Source organism: Delphinapterus leucas, chromosome 2 (assembly GCF_059928025.1).
Source record: "Delphinapterus leucas isolate spDelLeu-1000000601 "Yukka" chromosome 2, BTC_Dleu_Yukka2, whole genome shotgun sequence".
NCBI lineage: Eukaryota > Metazoa > Chordata > Mammalia > Artiodactyla > Monodontidae > Delphinapterus > Delphinapterus leucas.
Window position 1 is genome coordinate 88,059,664 of NC_143130.1, and position 19,166 is coordinate 88,078,829.

The window sequence follows — 19,166 nt, forward strand, 5'->3', positions numbered from 1 at the left end:
ATGTAAATTTTATCACTTAGATTTTAAATATGATTTGATACCCATCATTATTCATTTAAGAAAGGTAACCTTCTCAAGAATAGGAAATTTTGCATTATTCTTTTTTTGTCCTTAGCTTGTGTTTCTATTCTACTTTGCCCATATGCTTTTAAAAAAATTAATACACTTTATTTTTAGAGCAGTTTTATATTTACAGAAAAATTGTGTGAGAAAGTATAGAAAGTTCTCGTATACCCCTTTCACAACCCTCCCCCCTCCCCCCAGTTTCCCCTATTATTAACATCTTGCATTAGTGTGGTACATTAGTCACAGTTGATAAGCAAATATTGATACTTTATTATTAATTAAAGTTCATAATTTACATTGGGATTCACTCTTTGCGTTGTACATTCTACAGGCTTTGACAAATGTATAATGACATGTATCCACATTACAGTGTCATACAGTGTAGTTTCACTGCCCTAAAAATGCCCTGTCCTCCACCTATACATCCCTCCCTCCCTCCCTCCTCTCAAACCTCTGGCAACCACGGATCTTTTAAATGTCTCCATAGTTTGCCTTTTCCAGAGTGTCACACAGTTGGAATCATACAGTTTGTAGCCTTTCAGTTTGGCTTCTTTCACTTAGAAATATTTATTTAAGTTTTCTACATGTCTTTTCATGGCATGATAATTCATTTCTTTTATCACAGAATAATATTCCATTCTGTGGATGTACCACAGTTAGTTTATCCACTCACTGAAGGACATCTTGATTGCTCTGAATATTTGGCAATTATAAATAAGGCTGCTATTAACAACTATTTGCACACTTTTATGTGGACAAAAGTTTTTACCTCATTTGGGTAAATACCAAAGAGCACACTTGCTGGATCCTGTCAAAAGAGTATGTTTAGTTTTTGTTGTACTATCTTCCAAAGTGTCACTACTATTTTGTATTCCCACAAGCAATGAATGAGAGTTCCTGTTGCTCCACTTTCTTGCCAGTAACTTGGTATTGGCTGTTGGGAGGTCTCAGCCCCTTGCCACATGTACCTCTTCAGAGGCTGTTTGAGTGTCTTTTAAAAAAAATATTTATTTACTTTGGCTGAGGCGTGTCTTAGTTGCAGCATGCATGTGGGGTCTAGTTCCCCCACCAGGGATCGAACCCGGATCCTCTGCATTGGAAACGCGGAGTCTTACCCACTGGACCACAAGGGAAGTCCCAACACTTTTTTTTGAATGAATATATTCATCCTCCAGAACTGATTGCTCACTGAAGGTCAGTATATGTGAACTTCAGGGCTGTCTGATCACCTGTAAATTAAATAATTTATTTTCAGTAGTTCAATTAAGGTGTCAGTGGGAAAAAATGCACAACCTAAAAGTTGAGAATTATGTTTTATTCAAGAACATTACTGAGTACTATAGCCTGGAAACAGACTCTCAGATAGCTTCGAGAAACTGTTTCAAAGAGGTAAGGGAGGAGCCAGGTTATGTAGGAGTCTTTGCTAGAAAAAGACATGTAGTCGAACATCAAAACATTACTGCTAATTACAAAAAAACAGACATCTCAAGTTAATGATGTTAGTGCTTTTCTATGTATGGGAAGATGCAAGAGTCTGGGCTCATTGAGGGACTTCCCTGGTGGTCCAGTGGTTGAGAATCCGCCTTCCGATGCAGGTGATGCCAGTTCAATCCCTGGCGGGGGGGGGGGGGGGGCGGGAAATAAGATCCCACATGCCGCGGGGCAACTAAGCCTGAGCGCTCTAGAGCCCACATGCCGCAACTACTGAGCCTGTGCACCACAACTAGAGAGATGCCCGTGTGCCGCAATGAAAGATCCCGCATGCCGCAACTAAGACCCTATGTAGCCAAATAAATAAATAAGGGTCTGGGCTCATTGAAATTATTCCTTTGATATGCATCTTAACTATCTAGAGCCAGTATCCTGTCTTTCTTTATCCTGAATTCCCCTCAGAGCACAAGGTGATAGTGGCTGATGGCTTGATCATGGGCAACATTCGCTGTTTACTGAAATGGCAAGCAACATTTCTAACTCTAAACTAAATGCTCCAATTTACCAAAAATTTCTGGAGACCAACTATCATTGAGCTATTCTTGTTTCTTTTCTACACCATCCAAGCAAGGGGACTTGTGGGTACAAAAAGGCCAGAGACACAAAGACCAAGGAGAACAGAGCACTCTTATCTCATTTTATTTTAATTTTCTGGTTTGTTTCCACCTTCTAGATTATAAACTCCCTAAAGGCAGGAAGTGTGTAGGCCCAGCTGAGATCTAGAAAATAAACATTTAGATCCCTGCCCCAAGGGGCTGACAATCTAGTAGGAAAGGTATGACACATGTTTTAAAACATTTTTTTAGGACTTCCCTGGTGGTGCAGTGGTTAAGAATCTGCCTGCCAACGCAGGGGACATGGGTTCAACCCCTGGCCTGGGAAGAGCCCACATGCTGCGGGGCAACTAAGTGAGCCACAACTACTGAGCTTGTACTCTAGAGCCTGCGAGCCACAACTACTGAGCCTGCGTGCCACAACTACTGAAGCCCAAGCGCCTAGAGCCTGTGCTCTGCAACAAGTGAAGCCACCGCAATGAGAGGCCCACGTACAGCAGCGAAGAGTAGCCCCCGCTCTCCATAATTAGGGAAAAGCCTGCGCTCAGCAACTAAGACCCAATACTGCCAAAAAGAAAAAAAAAAGAAAAAAAACCCCACCATTTTTTAAACCTTGGTCCTGCTGGACCTGCCAGATGGGGAAGGAATATACAATACAGGCATACCTTGTTTTATTGCACTTCATTTTATTGCTCTTCAAAGATACTATTTTTTTTTTTGTGGTACGCGGGCCTCTCACTGCTGTGGCCTCTCCTGTTGCGGAGCACAGGCTCAGGACGCGCAGGCTCAGCGGCCATGGCTCACGGGCCCAGCCGCTCTGCGGCATGTGGGATCTTCCCGGACCGGGGCACGAACCCGTGTCCCCTGCAACGGCAGGCGGACTCTCAACCACTGCGCCACCAGGGAAGCCCAAAGATACTATTTTCAAAGCAATAAAGTATTTTTAAATTAAGGTATGTAGTTTTTTTTAGACATAATGCTATTGTACACTTAATCGACCTCAGTATAGTTGTAAACATAACTTTTATATGCACTGGGAAACCAAAACATTTATGTGACACAGTTTAGTGCAATATTCACTTTATTGCAGTGGTCTGGAATGGAACTTGAAATATCTCCAGGGTATGTCTGTAATTGAAGATTGTTCACAAGTATGGCCAAAGCTTGTTAGGGAAAATGGGTGGATCAGTTTTGTTGAAGAGAAGATCCTACTTCAGTGAATTGTGTTTTAAAAGGTTTACAAGGTTATAGCTATGCTGAGTGAAAGAAGCCAGACCTCCTCTTCCTTCCCCCAAAAAAGTACATATGGTATAATTCCACTACATAAAACTTTAGAATATGCAAACTAATCTATAGTGAGTGAAAGCAGATCAGTAGTTGCTAAAGGATGGAGATGGGGAGGGACAGGATGGAAGAATTATAAAGGGCAGAAGGAAAGTGTGAGGTAATGAATACGTTCACTGTCTTGAGTGTGACGATTTCATGGGTGTATAAATATGTCAATACTTGTCCAATTGTACATTTAAATAGGCATAGGTTACTTAATTGACATGTCAATTATTCCTCAATAAAGCTGTTTTCAAAAATAATTTTACTTTATTTATTTTTGGCTGTATTGGGTCTTTATTGCTGCTCACAGGCTTTCTCTAGTTGCAGTGCACAGGTGCCTCATCGAGGTGATCGAGGTGGCTTCTCTCGTTGCAGAGCACAGACTCTAGGCTTGCGGGCTCAGTAGTTGTGGCGCACCTGCCTAGTTGCTCCCTGGCGTGTGGAACTTTCCCGGACCAGGGCTCAAACCCGTGTCCCCTGCATTGGCAGGAAGGTTCTTAACCTCTGCACCACCAGGGAAGTCCCAATAAAACTGTTTTTAAAAAAGAGATAAGATTAGCATCAGACAGAGGAGCTCTTGACGTTTTTCCGGAGTGTGAAAAGCAACAGTTAGTAAACTATCCCTAATGGTCAAACCTGGGCTGGTGTGAGAGCAAAGGAAAAGGAAAGACAGAAAAGCCACAGTCTTAGGTTCAGGTGTGTGGTGTGTCCGCGCCGGCGGGAGATATCTCTGGAGGGAAAGGCTAGTGCCCACAGTTAAAGCCAGAAGAATTTTTGCTGGCACAAACAGGGGAAGCTAGAGGAAGAACATGATTTGGGTCAAGATAATTTTCCATTTTGGACTAGGAGAGAAAAACATGGAAGGCCTCCACCCTCGCTGAGGCACAGCTACGGGGTTGCAGGCAGACGCCAGGCCCAGTTAACAGAGACGAGACCACGCCACAACTCCCGGCGGGATCCCAGGGGCCTGAAACCTTAAACCTCAACTATCGCTTCCTTAAGTTCCACTCCCCGAGCTGAGGCAGATGTTTGTGCAAGTCCCGCCTAGGTATCCCACGGAGATCTGGGGAGAACACCTCACCCAGCTCGGCATACCCGAGGCGCTGGGACTGGGGGCGCTCGTGCCCGACGCGCACGCGCGGCGCGCATGGAGGCGGCCTGGAAGTGAGGGAGCGCGCGCCTCTCACGTGACCCGGGCCGCGGGCGGCTACGCACACGACGCGCCCCTCACGTGGTCTGTCTCCAGCCCCGTCGCCGGCGGAGGCGGGCGCGGGCGCGTCCCTGTGGCCAGTCACCCGGCGGAGTTGGTCGCACAATTATGAAAGACTCAGTTTCTGCTGCTAGTGCCGGAGCTGAGTTAGTTCTGAGAAGGTTTCCCTGGGCTGTCCTTGTCCGGCGGCCTCTGCTGCCGCCTCCGGAGACGCTTCCCGATAGATGGCTACAGGCCGCGGAGGAGGAGGAGGTGGAGTTGCTGCCCTTCCGGAGTCCGCCCCGTGAGGAGAATGGTACTGGACCCACGCAGGCCCAGGCGGGGGAATGGCCCTGGGGGTTGCGGGCAGGGAAGGGGGAGGACTCGGCTGGCGAGTGTGTGCGCGGAGCCGCTTTTCCTGGGGCTATGCACCGCCGGTTTGCCTTGAGGCTTCCGGACTTGCCGTGGCGGGACGGGAGTGCAGTTCTTTCGCGGGTGAGGAGCAGGAAGCAGGTAGCAAATCTGGCGCGACACCTCGTCGCGGGAATCCCCTGAGCGGAGCCCGGGCTCAAGCGAGGGCTCTTCGGGGCGGCAGAGGCGGGAGCCGCGGAGGACCTGGCAGAGCTGAGCGGCCGCAGCGCGCCAGAGGCAGCGCTCAGCCTGCAAGCTCCGCATCTCCCGGGAGCGCGTTCCTCCTGGCGCTTGTTGCTGGCAGATAAGGCAGCCAAATGCTCTGCTCAAGTTCTGCATGGAAGCAGAGGGAGGGCTGAGAGGGAGCAAAAACGGGATAGAGGATACGGCTTTGGAGCTGTGCCTTGTTTGCTGCGCAGCGTGTACTCCACAGGTCCATTTTCCTCTGGAGCCCAAGAGGAGGGATTAGATGATATTGACGCTAAATCTGGTTTGGAATTTTCTTTAGCAAGAATTAAGGGTTTTATTGGGGCGCTGCTGTAGGTACCGAGGCGATGTGTTGTCTGGATTTATGTCGAACCGCCTCATCCGTTGCCCCAGAGAAGGGTTGGTCGTGTTTTAAACCAAAGTTGCGAGAGGGATGCGGCGCATTTCACCTTCTGATAGAGGTTTTTGTTAAGGCCAGGAATAAAATTAGAAGATTGCTCACAGAGAAAGTCATTTAGATCAGAGACTTGACGAGCGGGTAGGTATTCCTGGTCAGTAGTTGAACTAGATAGGCTTCATGCAAACAATTCTCTCTCTGCTGGAGTCTGGCAGGTTTACTTTTCTCTGGAAACTAATTCAAGTACCATACAAATTGAAACCACGAAAGTAGTTACGCTTTGAATAAATAGTACACCTTTCCATTATTTTCCACATTTTTCGGTAAAGTCAATAAAAACGTCATTTTACCTTGTTTCGTAATTTTTAAAAGAGGGATTTGTTAAGTTCCTCTACCGACGCTAAATTTTAACATTTATTACTTAAGTGGATTTTAAGGGAATCTATTTTGGGGGGGGGAAGTTGAATCAAAGTGCCTTTCATTAAAAAAAAAGCAAACCATTAATACTGTTCAGTGATGTGTCTAGTTTTCCTTTATTTATATGGTAAATAGCATACATTTGAACATGCCACTTAAGTATTTAGAAAAAAATTTAGATACATTAGAAAATGGAAATGAAGACGATTCATCATCTTAAAAGCCATTGCTTCCTACTGTTTGGTTAAAGCAACCAGATGACTTTGTTTCTAGTGACATTCTAGTGAAAGTCAATTTCTTAGTCTTACCTCAGGCGCTGTTCTTAAGTTCAGCCTCTTAATGTCGCTATCTACACACTTTGAAATCTAGCCTTCAAAAATTGACGTGGTCAGAGTTTCTCTTGTGTTTGTTGTCTTTCCATTTTTGTAGCAGATGCACCCCCCGCCTCCGAAACAACGTTTGTATGCAGCATTGTTGTTTCTACAGGGAGAATTTTTCATTTTAAAATTTGAAATTAAGAATCTGATTTTATTTTTTACGTTGCTTGGGTCCTGACTGCTATTGAGTTTTGTGATTTTTCCCTACAATTTCCAATTAAATTACAGTGAAACCTTAGGATAACCTAATACTGAGGTTCTCCAATAATAATAATTCGTTGAGCCTCCTCAACTTTAAGGTAAACACTGTGACCTGAAAGTTTCCCTAGGCATGTTGTAGCTACACTGTATAATTCTTATTGTAAACTCTTGTTTAAGGCCTTTGCTTTAAAACTAATCAGCCAACAGACCAAAAAACAACACAAAACAAATAAAATACCAAGAAACAACAAGGGAAACTGCAGTGGAATAAATTTTGTTACAAAATTACAAACCATGGCTATTAGAAATATTTGTTTCATTCAATTTGGTAAACAGTGTTTAATATATTCCAAGCACTGGAGTGGCAAAGATGTGTTAGACAAGTTTCCCACTTTCAAACCGCTTACATTCCAGTTATTTATAAAAGAACTACCTGTCTGTTGTCAATGGGAGATGCATACATCACAAAACAAACATTTAGTGTCTAGCAGGCTCTGTGATACTCTGTCTTGAAGGGCAGTATAGATATGCAAAAAGCAAAAAGGTAGTTTGATATTACTGCATAGATTACTGTGAATGTATAGGGTAGTCAGGGAGAGAGAAAGGAAAGTCTGGTTAGGCTTGCAAAGGAGCTGATAGGAGAAGTGAGTGTCGTAGAGGCAATAGGAATTAATTAACCTGGAGATAGAAGGTATGTAGAATTTGGTATTGGTGGTTTTAGTCTAAGGGAACTGAGCTTTAGAAGAGAAGAGCATCCAGGGAAATCCCTGGTCCAGTGTTTAGGACTCGGCGCTTTCACTGCTGAGGGCCTGAGTTCGACCCCTGGTCAGGGAGCTAAGATCCTGAAAGCTGTGCAGTGCGGCCAAAAAAAAAAAGAGCATCCATAGTTTATCTTAAGATCTGTTGTACGAGTACTGTATGTAGTTTAGAAAGAGTGGAGTATGGGATGATATATGGGGTACTAGTCTGGGAGTGTTATAAAGATAGGCAGGGACCAGATTTCTGAGGGCAATGTATGTTATGCAAAGAAGTTTGGATTTTATTCTGGAGATGAGGGGTCCACTGAAGGAATCAGTATGGAGGATGACTTGCTGTGTGTTTAAGCTGAAAAGAGAGTCCATAAGGAGGCTGTAGCAAGACTGACCAAAATATTTAGGGCTTGACGTAAAGAAGTAGTAGAAGAAAAGAAGGAACTGATTGAGATGTTTAGGCGTTAGAATATTTAGAACTTGGTTCCTTTCGAGGAGGTGTGTGTGTGTGTGTCTGTTAGCAAATGTCAGTAAGAAGAACCAGACATAAAATGAAAACATGTAATAGTTGAAGTCATTACTTAATATGTGCAAATATAATACTTAAAGGCAGTACTTAAAATTGTATTTTTGACTTCGATTTTTTTTTTTTACAAATTTATTTATTTATAGCTGCATTGGGTCTTCATGGCTGCGTGGGCTTTCTATAGTTGCAGTGAGCGGGGGGTGGGGGGGCTACTCTTCGTTGCAGTGCACGGGCTTCTCACTGCGGTGGCCTCTCATTGCAGAGCATGGGCTCTAGGCATGCGGGCTTCAGCAGTTGTGGCTCGCGGGCTCTAGAGTGCAGGCTCAGTAGTTGTTGCGCATGGGCCTAGCTGCTCCGTGGCATGTGGGATCCTCCCGGACCAGGGCTTGAACTCTTGTTCCCTGCATTGGCAGGCGGATTCCCAACCACTCTGCCACCAGGGAAGTCCCTGGTTTTGATTTTTAAATGAAGGTCTTTTGAAGCAAACACTTCTAAAATTTAAGTTTGAGAGTTTTGCCAACCATAGATATTTTTGATACAGTACTCTGATAATCTCTTTCTTTAACATTCTAATGTGGGAGATTTCAAACTTACAAAGGTATAATAGTAAAATGAATCACCATATACCCATGACCCTTTTCAACAGTTTGAAACATGTGAATATTGTTTCTGCTGTTATCCCTCTCATTCCTCCTCAACTGGATAATTTAAAAGCAAATCCCAGACATGTTCCATCTACAGGTACTTCATTATGTTTATCTCTAAAACTTTAACATATCCACAGTACTATTAGCACACCTAAAATTAATAATTCTTTGATATCATTAAATATTCAGTATATTTCCTTAATTTTCTCATGTTTTTTTTCCCAGTTGGTTTGTTTGAATCAGGATCCGAAAAAGTCCACACAGCATTTGGTTGATAAATCTCAGTCTCTTGTATCCCCTCCCCCCGCTTTTTTGGTCTTGTCATTTAACATTTATTTAATGAAAAAAAAAATCCAGATCATTTGCCCTGTAGAATTTCCCAGTTTGGATTTTGTTGAATGTATCCGTATAGCATCCTGTAACGTGTTCCTTTCTCCTCTGTATTTCCTGTGAACGAGTGGTTAATCTAAAGACTCTATGAGATTCTAGTTGGGTGTTTTGGCAAGACTGCTTCACAGGTAGTGCTGTGTACTTTTTATTGCGTTACATTAAGAGGCACATGCTGTCTGGTTTTTCTTTTTTTGATGTTAAGATTGACCAGTGGGTTGGTGTTGTCAGCTGCCTGATCTTTGAGTTGTGAAGTTCCCCATCATACGTTCACATAATAGTAGCAATTGATGATTATTGCCATTGCTCAGTTATTTCACTCTGGGTTTCTGTTTCTCCTTTCTTTTTGGGGGAACCTTTCAGCATATGATTAAATTTTACAGTGTTTTTTTTGTTGTTGTTTTGTTTTTTTTTAAGAGACTGCTCTTTAAATGCCTGTTTTAAGTTTGTTGCCTGGAGGCAAAGTTCAGAGTGGTTGAGATTAGTTTAGAACATGAGGAACATTTGGGTATCTATGGGAATTTGAACTGAGTCATTTATATGAATTGGTATAAAAACACTTAGATGTGTGTCACTCTTAGAAGGGGCTTTGTAATTATTAGATTAGTTTGAATATAAGTGAAATGTGTGACTTGGAGAATTGGACCTCTTCTAGTTTATCTTTATAAAAATGTTGGTTTAATTTGAATTAAGTTACTACTTTTAGATATTTTGTTGACCCTTTGGTTCGGTTCACCTAGGATTTAGAAAATTACTCTGGATCTTTTGGGGGAATATGTGTTTAGTTTCCTGACTATCTAAAGGTTTTAGAACCCTGTTGAAGAAATTTTGGTGTATGGCGGTAAGCAGTTCTTTGAAATTGATAGACTTGCCTGTTCACCTAAGCATCTCTGCCAAGTCACACTCTTTTATGAGCGTCACTGTTACTCTGTGAAAGGCAGATGGTAATCTTTTTTCTACTTCACCTCAGGAGCAGTACTAGGATTAAAGTCTGTGAAACACTATTTGTCCCTCCTTGCGTCATGAAAACATGTTAATAACTTAACACCTCAACTATCCCAGCTGCCAGACTTCTGAAAACTTCATCCTTTGGAAACCCAACTCCTCATAGAAAGAAAAAAAGCTTTTGAGCCAAGCCATTATCAGAAATATAGCACCCTTAAGCCCAGAGTTCACTGGTTGAAAAATATGTGCAAAGTGAAATTTAATAGGCTTAGTTACCTACTTTTCTCTGACAGTTTGGTAGTACATTAGGAATGATAGAAGGAAAGTTATCTGGGAAGCAGACTATTACTATAAGGAGGAGACTGGAGAAACATTAACTAGAATAGAAAGATGGGACTGTAAATTACCCTTCAGTATGTGAACTAGCAGTCTTCCTTGTTTTTAAGTATAATTTACCATACCCAGTACCTGGAAGGTGCTCTACCCAGAAGGTACTCCTGACTAAACAAAGTGTGTTATAGGCTTTAGACAAATTTTCACAATATTAGCTAACATGTATTAGCATTTTGTGGCCATCGTTCTAAATGCTTTACATATATCAATTACATATATCACTCTCAAGACTGCATTATGAAGTAGACACTTTTTCCGCCCTCCACTATTTGTATAAAGAACAGAGAAGCAGAATCACTCACCAGAGGTCATAAGGCTTATAAGTGGAAGAGTAGGTGTTGACTTGCCAAATTATAGAAACCTGGAGAAGGATCTTTATTAGCGAGATGTCAGATGACAGGTGTTACTGTTAAGTAAAAAAATTAAGGTCATTTAAAAAGATGTGTCATTTATGGCTGAGTAGTATATACAATGGAATATTACTCAGCCATAAAAAGAAACGAAATTGAGCTCTTTGTAATGAGGTGGATAGACCTAGAGTCTGTCATACAGAGTGAAGTAAGTCAGAAAGAAAAAGACAAATACCGTATGCTAACACATATATATGGAATTTAAGAAAAAAAATGTCATGAAGAACCTAGGGGTAAGACAGGAATAAAGACACAGACCTACTGGAGAACGGACTTGAGGATATGGGGAGGGGGAAGGGTGAGCTGTGACAGGGTGAGAGAGAGTCATGGACATATATACACTACCAAACGTAAGGTAGATAGCTAGTGGGAAGCAGCCGCATGGCACAGGGATATCGGCTCGGTGCTTTGTGACCGCCTGGAGGGGTGGGATAGGGAGGGTGGGAGGGAGGGAGATGCAAGAGGGAAGAGATATGGGAACATATGTATATGTATAACTGATTCACTTTGTTATGAAGCAGAAACTAACACACCATTGTAAAGCAATTATACCCCAATAAAGATGTTAAAAAAAATACGAAGTAACCTACTGAATTCTTTAAAGACTCTTCAATAAAGGCAAGGTGCACCCTTTAAAAAAAAAAAAAAGATGTGTCACCTTTAAAAAAATTTTGTCGTACCATATTTTCTTTAAATGCTGTAAAGCTTAGTAGAATTTCCTTTAGTACCAAATTTCTATGTAATAACTTTAGGATAGGTTATTTATAACTCAGTTGTTTACATGGTATTTTGACGAAGTGCAGAGATTTACTATTCTGAGGGAATCCTTAATAGATTGGAAAAGTCATTAACTAAACTAAATAGATTTTGTTATAGGTAGAACTCATTAATAAAAACCATAGATGCCTATAATGAGTGTATCAACAAAGTATCATCACACTACTCAGGGACAGAGAATAGGTTGTTATGGTTTACTCCAATATGAAGGCTCAAGATTTGTAATAGAGAATGTCCAATACTTCTTTAGATTTCTTTTTCAGATTAATTTTTGTGGTATCATCTGAAAACATATCAATCAGTGGTCATTGAATTAGGTATATGTGATAGATCCATTTAATTCAACAGATGCTGTTGCTTTTGAAAAAATATTTTATTAGGTAATAAGGAGCCAGGAAAAAAGGTGCAGAATTTAAATTGTATACTATTTGACTGAAAGTACATAATATTTTAAAATAAATGTATATAATTTGAGTTCTTTGCTGGTTTTTTTATGGAATTCAGGTGTGTAGATCATAATATAGCAGACAGTGCTTATCACCCGGCTTAAGAAATAAAATATTACAGACAAAATTTGATGTACCCCATCAAAATCCCATTCCACTTTCTACTTTTTCAGACATAACTTTTATCCTAAATTCAGCCTTTATTGTTCCTTTGGATGCTTTTGTAATGTTGTTACCAAGAGTATGTATACTATATAGTGGTCTTTTGGTATTTCTATGTTTGATATATATAGAATTATGTACATCTTTTTATGGATCTTTTTCTTCGTTTTCTTTTTTTATTGAAATATAATTGATATACAATATTAGTTTCAGGTGTACAACATAGTGATTCAATATTTTTATAGATTATACTCCATTTACAGTTATTATAAGGCGGGATATGGGGATATATGTACATTTATGTCTGATTCACTTTGTTGTACAACAGAAACTAACACAACATTGTAAAGTAATTATACTTCAATAAAGATATTAAAAAAATAAAGTTATTATTAAATACAGGATATATTTCCTGTGCTGAACAGTATATCATAGCTTTTTTTTTTTTTTGGCCTCTCACTGTTGTGGCCTCTCCCATTGCGGAGCACAGGCTCCGGACACGCAGGCTCAGTGGCCATGGCTCATGGGCCCAGCCGCTCCGCAGCATGCGGAATCTTCCTGGACCGGGGCACGAACCCGTGTCCGCTGCATCGGCAGGCGGACTTTCAACCACTGCGCTACCAGGGAAGACCTCTTTATTTTCTTTTTAATGAACATTCGGTTTTGGAGATTAATTCATGTTGATACATGTAAGGTTTAGTTTATCCCTTTCAGCTGCTATATATTATTCCACGATAGGAATATGCTGTATGTTGTCCATTTTACTGTTATTGGGCATTTAGGTTGTTTCCAGTTTTTTTTACAAATAATGATGTAACATTCTTATATGTATCGTCTTATGTACACATGTGAGAATTTTTCTAGGAAGTATATATCTAGACGTAGAATTGCTGGGTCATAGGGTAGGTGCATCTTCATCTTTGTAGATATTGCCAAAGTGTTGACCAAAGTAGTTGTGCAGTGTCCACTCCCTCTAGAAATATATGAGAATTCTTTTTTTTTCCCCCAACGCCTTTGCCAGCACTTTTGATGCGGTTCTTTTATTTTTGCCAGATTCTTGAATGTGTAGTAGTTCCTCATTGTTTTAATTTGCATGTCCCTGTCCACCGATAATGTTGTGTATCATTTCAGGTTACAAGTTTTTGGCTATGGTTACCTCCTCTTTGATGAATTGCTTTGCTCAGTTTTCTAATGGATTATCTTTTTCTTTTTTATTATTTACTTCTAGAAGTTCTTTATGTATTCTGGATACTAATTTTTGTTTTGTTTTTTTGTTTGTTTGTTTTTATGAGCTACAAATACCTTCTTCAGTCTCTAGCTTTTAAAATTTTTACTTTGTTAGTGGTGGGCTATTTACTTATTTTTAGGTTGTTGGTGTACATTGGTTTTTAATTTTAGTGTAATAATTTATCAGTATTTTCTTTATAGCACGTGCTTTTTCTTATCTTGAGGTTATAAAGTTATTTATTTTTTGGTAGAAGTTTTAAAGTTATGACTTTATTAACCCATCTAGTATTCATTTTGAATTCTAGTGTGATAGTTCATATACATATAGTATATTGGTATTATCTCCTGATTTGTATTACTGTGTCTGTCACACACCAAGTTTCCTTAAGTGCAAGTTTCTAAGTGATTTACTCAGTTGTTCTGTTTGTCTTTTGTGTCAATATATTTATTTGGATTTTTTAGCAATCTTAGGAGTCTGGTAAAATTTCTTGAGTTAGTGTAAGAAATTTAATTTTTTTTTTGCCAACATACTTATCTTTTTTTCTCCTAAAATGATGAATTTTGATCCCTTTTCATTTTAATAATAATTCTTTATGGTAAAAATGAATTATTCTGGGTAAGACTTTATCTGGAATACCTGAGGAAAAAATTACTGCTGTTTGAGCTAAATGGAGGTTGGTCACTTTTTAGACTCAATGTCTAGTCTTCAGTTATTTAATGTCTTGGACTCGATGGTATGGCATGATGGCTGCTCATACTTATCTTTATCAAACATTTTCTATCCCTTAAATTGAGGGCAGTATTGGGCTGGTAAGCAGTCAGGGTAGCAACCTCCACGAGGTCAGCAGGACAGCAAAACCAACAGAAAATAAGATGGGTTGTAGTAGTTGGACTCTTTACAAACATAGTCATGGTCTGAATCTGATTCTGTTTATTTATTTATTTTTATTATTATTTTTTTTTTGCGGTACACGGGCCTCTCACTGTTGTGGCCTCTCCCGTTGCGGAGCACAGGCTCCGGACGTGCAGGCTCAGCGGCCATGGCTCACGGGCCCAGCCGCTCCGCGGCATGTGGGATCTTCCCGGACCACGGCATGAACCCGTGTCCCCTGCGTCGGCAGGCAGACTCTCAACCACTGCGCCACCAGGGAAGCCCTGTTTATTTTTTAATATATAAAACTTCCCCAACTGTTTATCATTCCACAGAAGCTTTTCAACAGTGTCTTTAAAACCTGTTCAGAGGGTTCACATTTGAATTATCAGTAATATGTAATTATTAATTAGTTAAGTGGTTGGCAGCCAATTAATCACAAGAGCAGAACTCTAGCGTAAGGGCCTGTGGGAGTGCCAGGAGATCAAATAAATTGGACTCTGACAGAGGAAGTCAAAGAGTGCCAGCTGTTTTCAACATTTTGCTTCAGGCTAGCCTTAATTTTTCTTTGTCATTGTGCTGTTGCTGGCAGGCATGTTGACCTATGTACAAAATTATCATGTAACTCAAAATTTCTAGATCTGTAGTGTCATTTAACTTTTTTAAGCTATTGCATTTTATCAGTAGGCAAACTTCCTCTTAATTTGATTGCCTTTTCTCTTGAGTATGGGTCACATTTTCCTGTTTCTTCTTATATCTAGTAATTTTGGATTGTTATCATAGGTGTTGTGAATGTTACCTTGGAGAGACTCTGGGTTCTGTTATAGTCCTCTGAAGACTACTGATTTTGTTTTTTAAAGTAGTTGTTATGGACTGAATGTTTGTGTCTTCCCAGAATTCAGTGTTGATGGTATTTAAAGATGGGGCTTTGTGGAGGTAATTAGAGTTAGATGAGGTGATGAAGGTAGGGTCCTTATACGAAGAGACACCAGAGAGCTTGCTCCCTCTCCCCGACACAGTGAAAAGACAGCTGTCTGCAACCCAAGGAGGGGGCTCTCACCAGACACAGACCTTACTAGCACCTTAATCTTGGATTCCAGTCTCTAGAAGTGAGAAAATGAATTTTGGTTGTTGAAACCACAGTTAAGTCTTCCAGTATTTGTTACAGCAGTCAAAGCAGACTAGGATAGTAGTTGATTAACTTGACTGTACTCAAATTCCAAACTGTGTCTCCTTCAGTGGGCAGCAAAAATATCTGTTCAGTTATTTTATTCTTAACTGACATGCTTGAAATCTGCCCCATGTGTACGTACTTCATGGGTCAGCTAGATTTGAACAGAGTTATTGTGCAGCATTTAAGCTTCCCTTTCTGTGACTCTGTCCTTTGCAGAGTCACTTTTCCCATCACTTTCCAGCTGCTGTTGTCACCTTGAAGTTACTGTTCTGGTTCTTCAAGCGAGTAAGACTGTGGGATTTCTATTGGAGTTTTAGCTACTTAGTAGATGTGGAGTGGGGCCTGTCTTAGGCAAAAAATGGGAAACTCGCTCAGTGCTGTCCCTTTATCCTAAGTACAGACTTCATCTGATTTCTGCTTGCTTTTGGTTGCCTCTCCAGTGCCGTTAAGTAGTTTTTTTTTTTTTGTTAATTTTTATTTTGTCCAGAGTTTATGGTTATCTGTGGGAGGGTTAATCTAGTAGAACCTCCATAGCTGGAAGCTCCTTTCTAATATTAATATATAGAACCATAGAGTGTATTTAGTTGTAAAAATAGATTGATTTTCACATGTTACCTTGAAAGTAGAATTTTTAAAGCAATCTTTTTTTCCCCCAATTTTTGTTCTCAGCATATAGGCAAGAAGGATGTGCTATTACTGACTTGTTTGAAGAGTAGTATGTGGTTAGAAGGTTTATTTATAGCATATGTGCCCCTTATTGCTAGGAGACAGATAGGAAGAATTTATAACTGAATTTTGAAGAGTTGTTGAAATATGACTGTGTGTGTGGCATTTTGCTAAAACATGGACCATAGTCTTCAGAGCAACATTGTGAATTAGATACTGTTATTTTTCTATATTATAGGTGAGGGTACAAGTTCAGAAACTTGCTTAAGGTTGCATCGACAGTATAAACAACAAAGCTAGAATTCTAACAGGTTAATCTCACTCCAGAATCTGTGCTCTTTAACCACTGAAGATCACTAAGTGATCCCGAAGTTTCCCTCTTTTGCTAATGTTCTGTGGATATAGTTAGTTTTTACTTTACCTAGTAAAAGTTCCTAAGTTTAGGAATTTTCAGATTTGTGTTTGCAGTGTGCCACCTTTTGGTAAAATTCAGTAATACAGTCTAGCAAAAGAAGTATAAAATCAGGAATATAAATATACATATATTTATAATCCAGGGTACATTTGATTGGATACCTGATGGCAGAGCAGAAACTCAGAATTTCAAAAATTGCAGAAACCAGTCATTGGGAAGGATTTGCAGTTATCAGCTGGGATATGTGACTATCAGCTATAGGAAACCTGCAGGAAAAATAACTTTTGTTAATCTACATCTAAAACTCTTTAGCCCCACCTCTTTTTTCACCTCATTAGAAAGCAACTCTTTTTTTTTCTTTAAAAATATTTTTATTTATTTTTATTTATTTTTTTGACCACAACAAAAGCAACAATGACTGCAATTTACCAAACACGAAACACACTCATACTATGTCATAATATTGACATTCAGTCCAGTAATCCTCTACTGTAACAGCTCCTTTACTTTGCAGTGAAAATTGATTTGTATGTTTTTTGCCTCTGAGTCCTTGCGGGATTTTTTTTTTTTATTCAAACAGAAAGTCACAAAAATTATAATCATCCTAATCAGTTCACTCAGTCCCATGTAATTAATTTTTTTTATCTTGATCTTTTGTTACCACTTTTATGAATTCATCAGTTTTCCATTAGAGCTCTGAAAATGCTTATTCATTCAGTTCAGCAGAATAGTCAGTTACCAGAAACCTGTACTTGTCAGAGTCTTTTCCATGAATTCCTTGAGGATGAAACCCTTTTATAGGAACATATTTGGAAAAGCATCAGAGTACATCCAGAACTGTCTGTAAATGAAAAAAGACTTAAAAATGACCACGGTTAAAGATTTGATGAAAGTTCATAATAATGCAATTGACAAGGAAATTTAGTTATTTCTGAGATATATATTTTAAAGTAATAACTAGAATTATGACTTATAACATTATATCAGAACATATAATATTTTTAGAAATTTCATGTAATGTCTGAAACATTTATATTAACATATTTCCATACAAATTAACCCAAAGAGAGTTTAGTATTAGTTTTTTTTTTATACTGCAGGTTCTTATTAGTCATCAGTTTTATACACATCAGTGTATACATGTCAATCCCAATCGCCCAATTCAGCATACCACCATCCCCCACCCCACCGCGGCTTTCCCCTCTTGGTGTCCATATGTTTGTTCTCTACATCTGTCTGTCAACTTCTGCCCTGCAAACCGGTTCATCTGTACCATTGTTCTAGGTTCCACATACGTGTGTTAATATACGATATTTGTTTTTCTCTTTCTGATTTACTTCACTCTGTATGACAGTCTCTAGATCCATCCACGTCTCAACAAATGACTCAATTTCGTTCCTTTTTAGGGCTGAGTAATATTCCATTGTATATATGTACCACAACTTCTTTATCCATTTGTCTGTCAATGGGCATTTAGGTTGCTTCCATGACCTGGCTATTGTAAATAGTGCTGCAGTGAACGTCGGGGTGCATGTGTCTTTTTGAATTATGGTTTTCTTTGGGTATATGCCCAGTAGTGGGATTGCTGGATCATATGGCAATTCTATTTTTAGTTTTTTAAGGAACCTCCATACTGTTCTCCATAGTGGCTGTATCAATTTACATTACCACCAACAGTGCAAGAGGGTTCCCTTTTCTCCACACCCTCTCCAGCATTTGTTGTTTGTAGATTTTCTGATAATGGCCATCCTAACTCGTATGAGGTGATACCTCATTGTAGTTTTGATTTGCATTTCTCTAATAATTAGTGATGTTGAGCAGCTTTTCATGTGCTTCTTGGCCATCTGTATGTCTTCTTTGGAGAAATGTGTATTTAGGTCTTCTGCCCATTTTTGGATTGGGTTGTTCGTTTCTTTAATATTGAGCTGCATGAGCTGTTTATATATTTTGGAGATTAATCCTTTGTCCATTGATTTGTCTGCAAATATTTTCTGCCATTCTGAGGGTTGTCTTTTCGTCTTGTTTATGGTTTCCTTTGCTGTGCAAAAACTTTGAAGTTTCATTAGGTCCCATTTGTTTATTTCTGTTTTTATTTTCATTACTCTAGGAGGTGGATCAAAAAAGATCTTGCTGTGATTTATGTCAAAGAGTGTTCTTCCTATGTTTTCCTCTAAGAGTTTTATAGTGTCCGGTCTTACATTTAGGTCGGGAATCCATTTTGAATTTATTTTTGTGTATGGTGTTAGGGAGTGTTCTAATTTCATTCTTTTATATGTAGCTGTCCAGTTCTCCCAGCACCACTTATTGAAGAGACTGTCTTTTCTCCATTGTATATCCTTGCCTCCATTGTCATAGATTAGTTGACCATAAGTGCATGGGTTTATCTCTGGGCTTTCTATCTTGTTCCATTGATCTATGTTTCTGTTTTTGTGCCAGCTTCATATTGTCTTGATTAGTGTAGCTTTGTAGTATAGTGTGAAGTCAGGGAGTCTGATTCCTCCGGCTCTGTTTTTTTCCCTCAAGACTGCTTTGGCTATTCGGGGTCTTTTGTGTCTCCATACAAATTTTAAGTTGATTTGTTCTAGTTCCATAAAAAATGCCATCGGTAATTTGATAGGGATTGCATTGAATCTGTAAATTGCTTTGGGTAGTGTAGTCATTTTCACAATATTGATTCTTCCAATCCAAGAACATGGTATATCTCTCCATCTGTTGGTATCTTTAATTTCTTT

At 39.6% G+C, this 19,166-nt stretch overlaps 1 protein-coding gene across 1 annotated transcript in view; it reads left to right on the forward strand.

Annotated features, from left to right (window-relative positions):
- Window positions 1-4,675: 4,675 nt before the first annotated feature.
- TRPM7 (transient receptor potential cation channel subfamily M member 7) overlaps window positions 4,676-19,166 on the forward strand; it is a 120,904-nt gene continuing 106,413 nt past the window's right edge. The window contains 1 exon segment of the mRNA XM_089907249.1: window positions 4,676-5,124. Coding sequence (XP_089763375.1) covers window positions 4,759-5,124 — 366 coding nt within the window. The 5' untranslated portion in view covers window positions 4,676-4,758.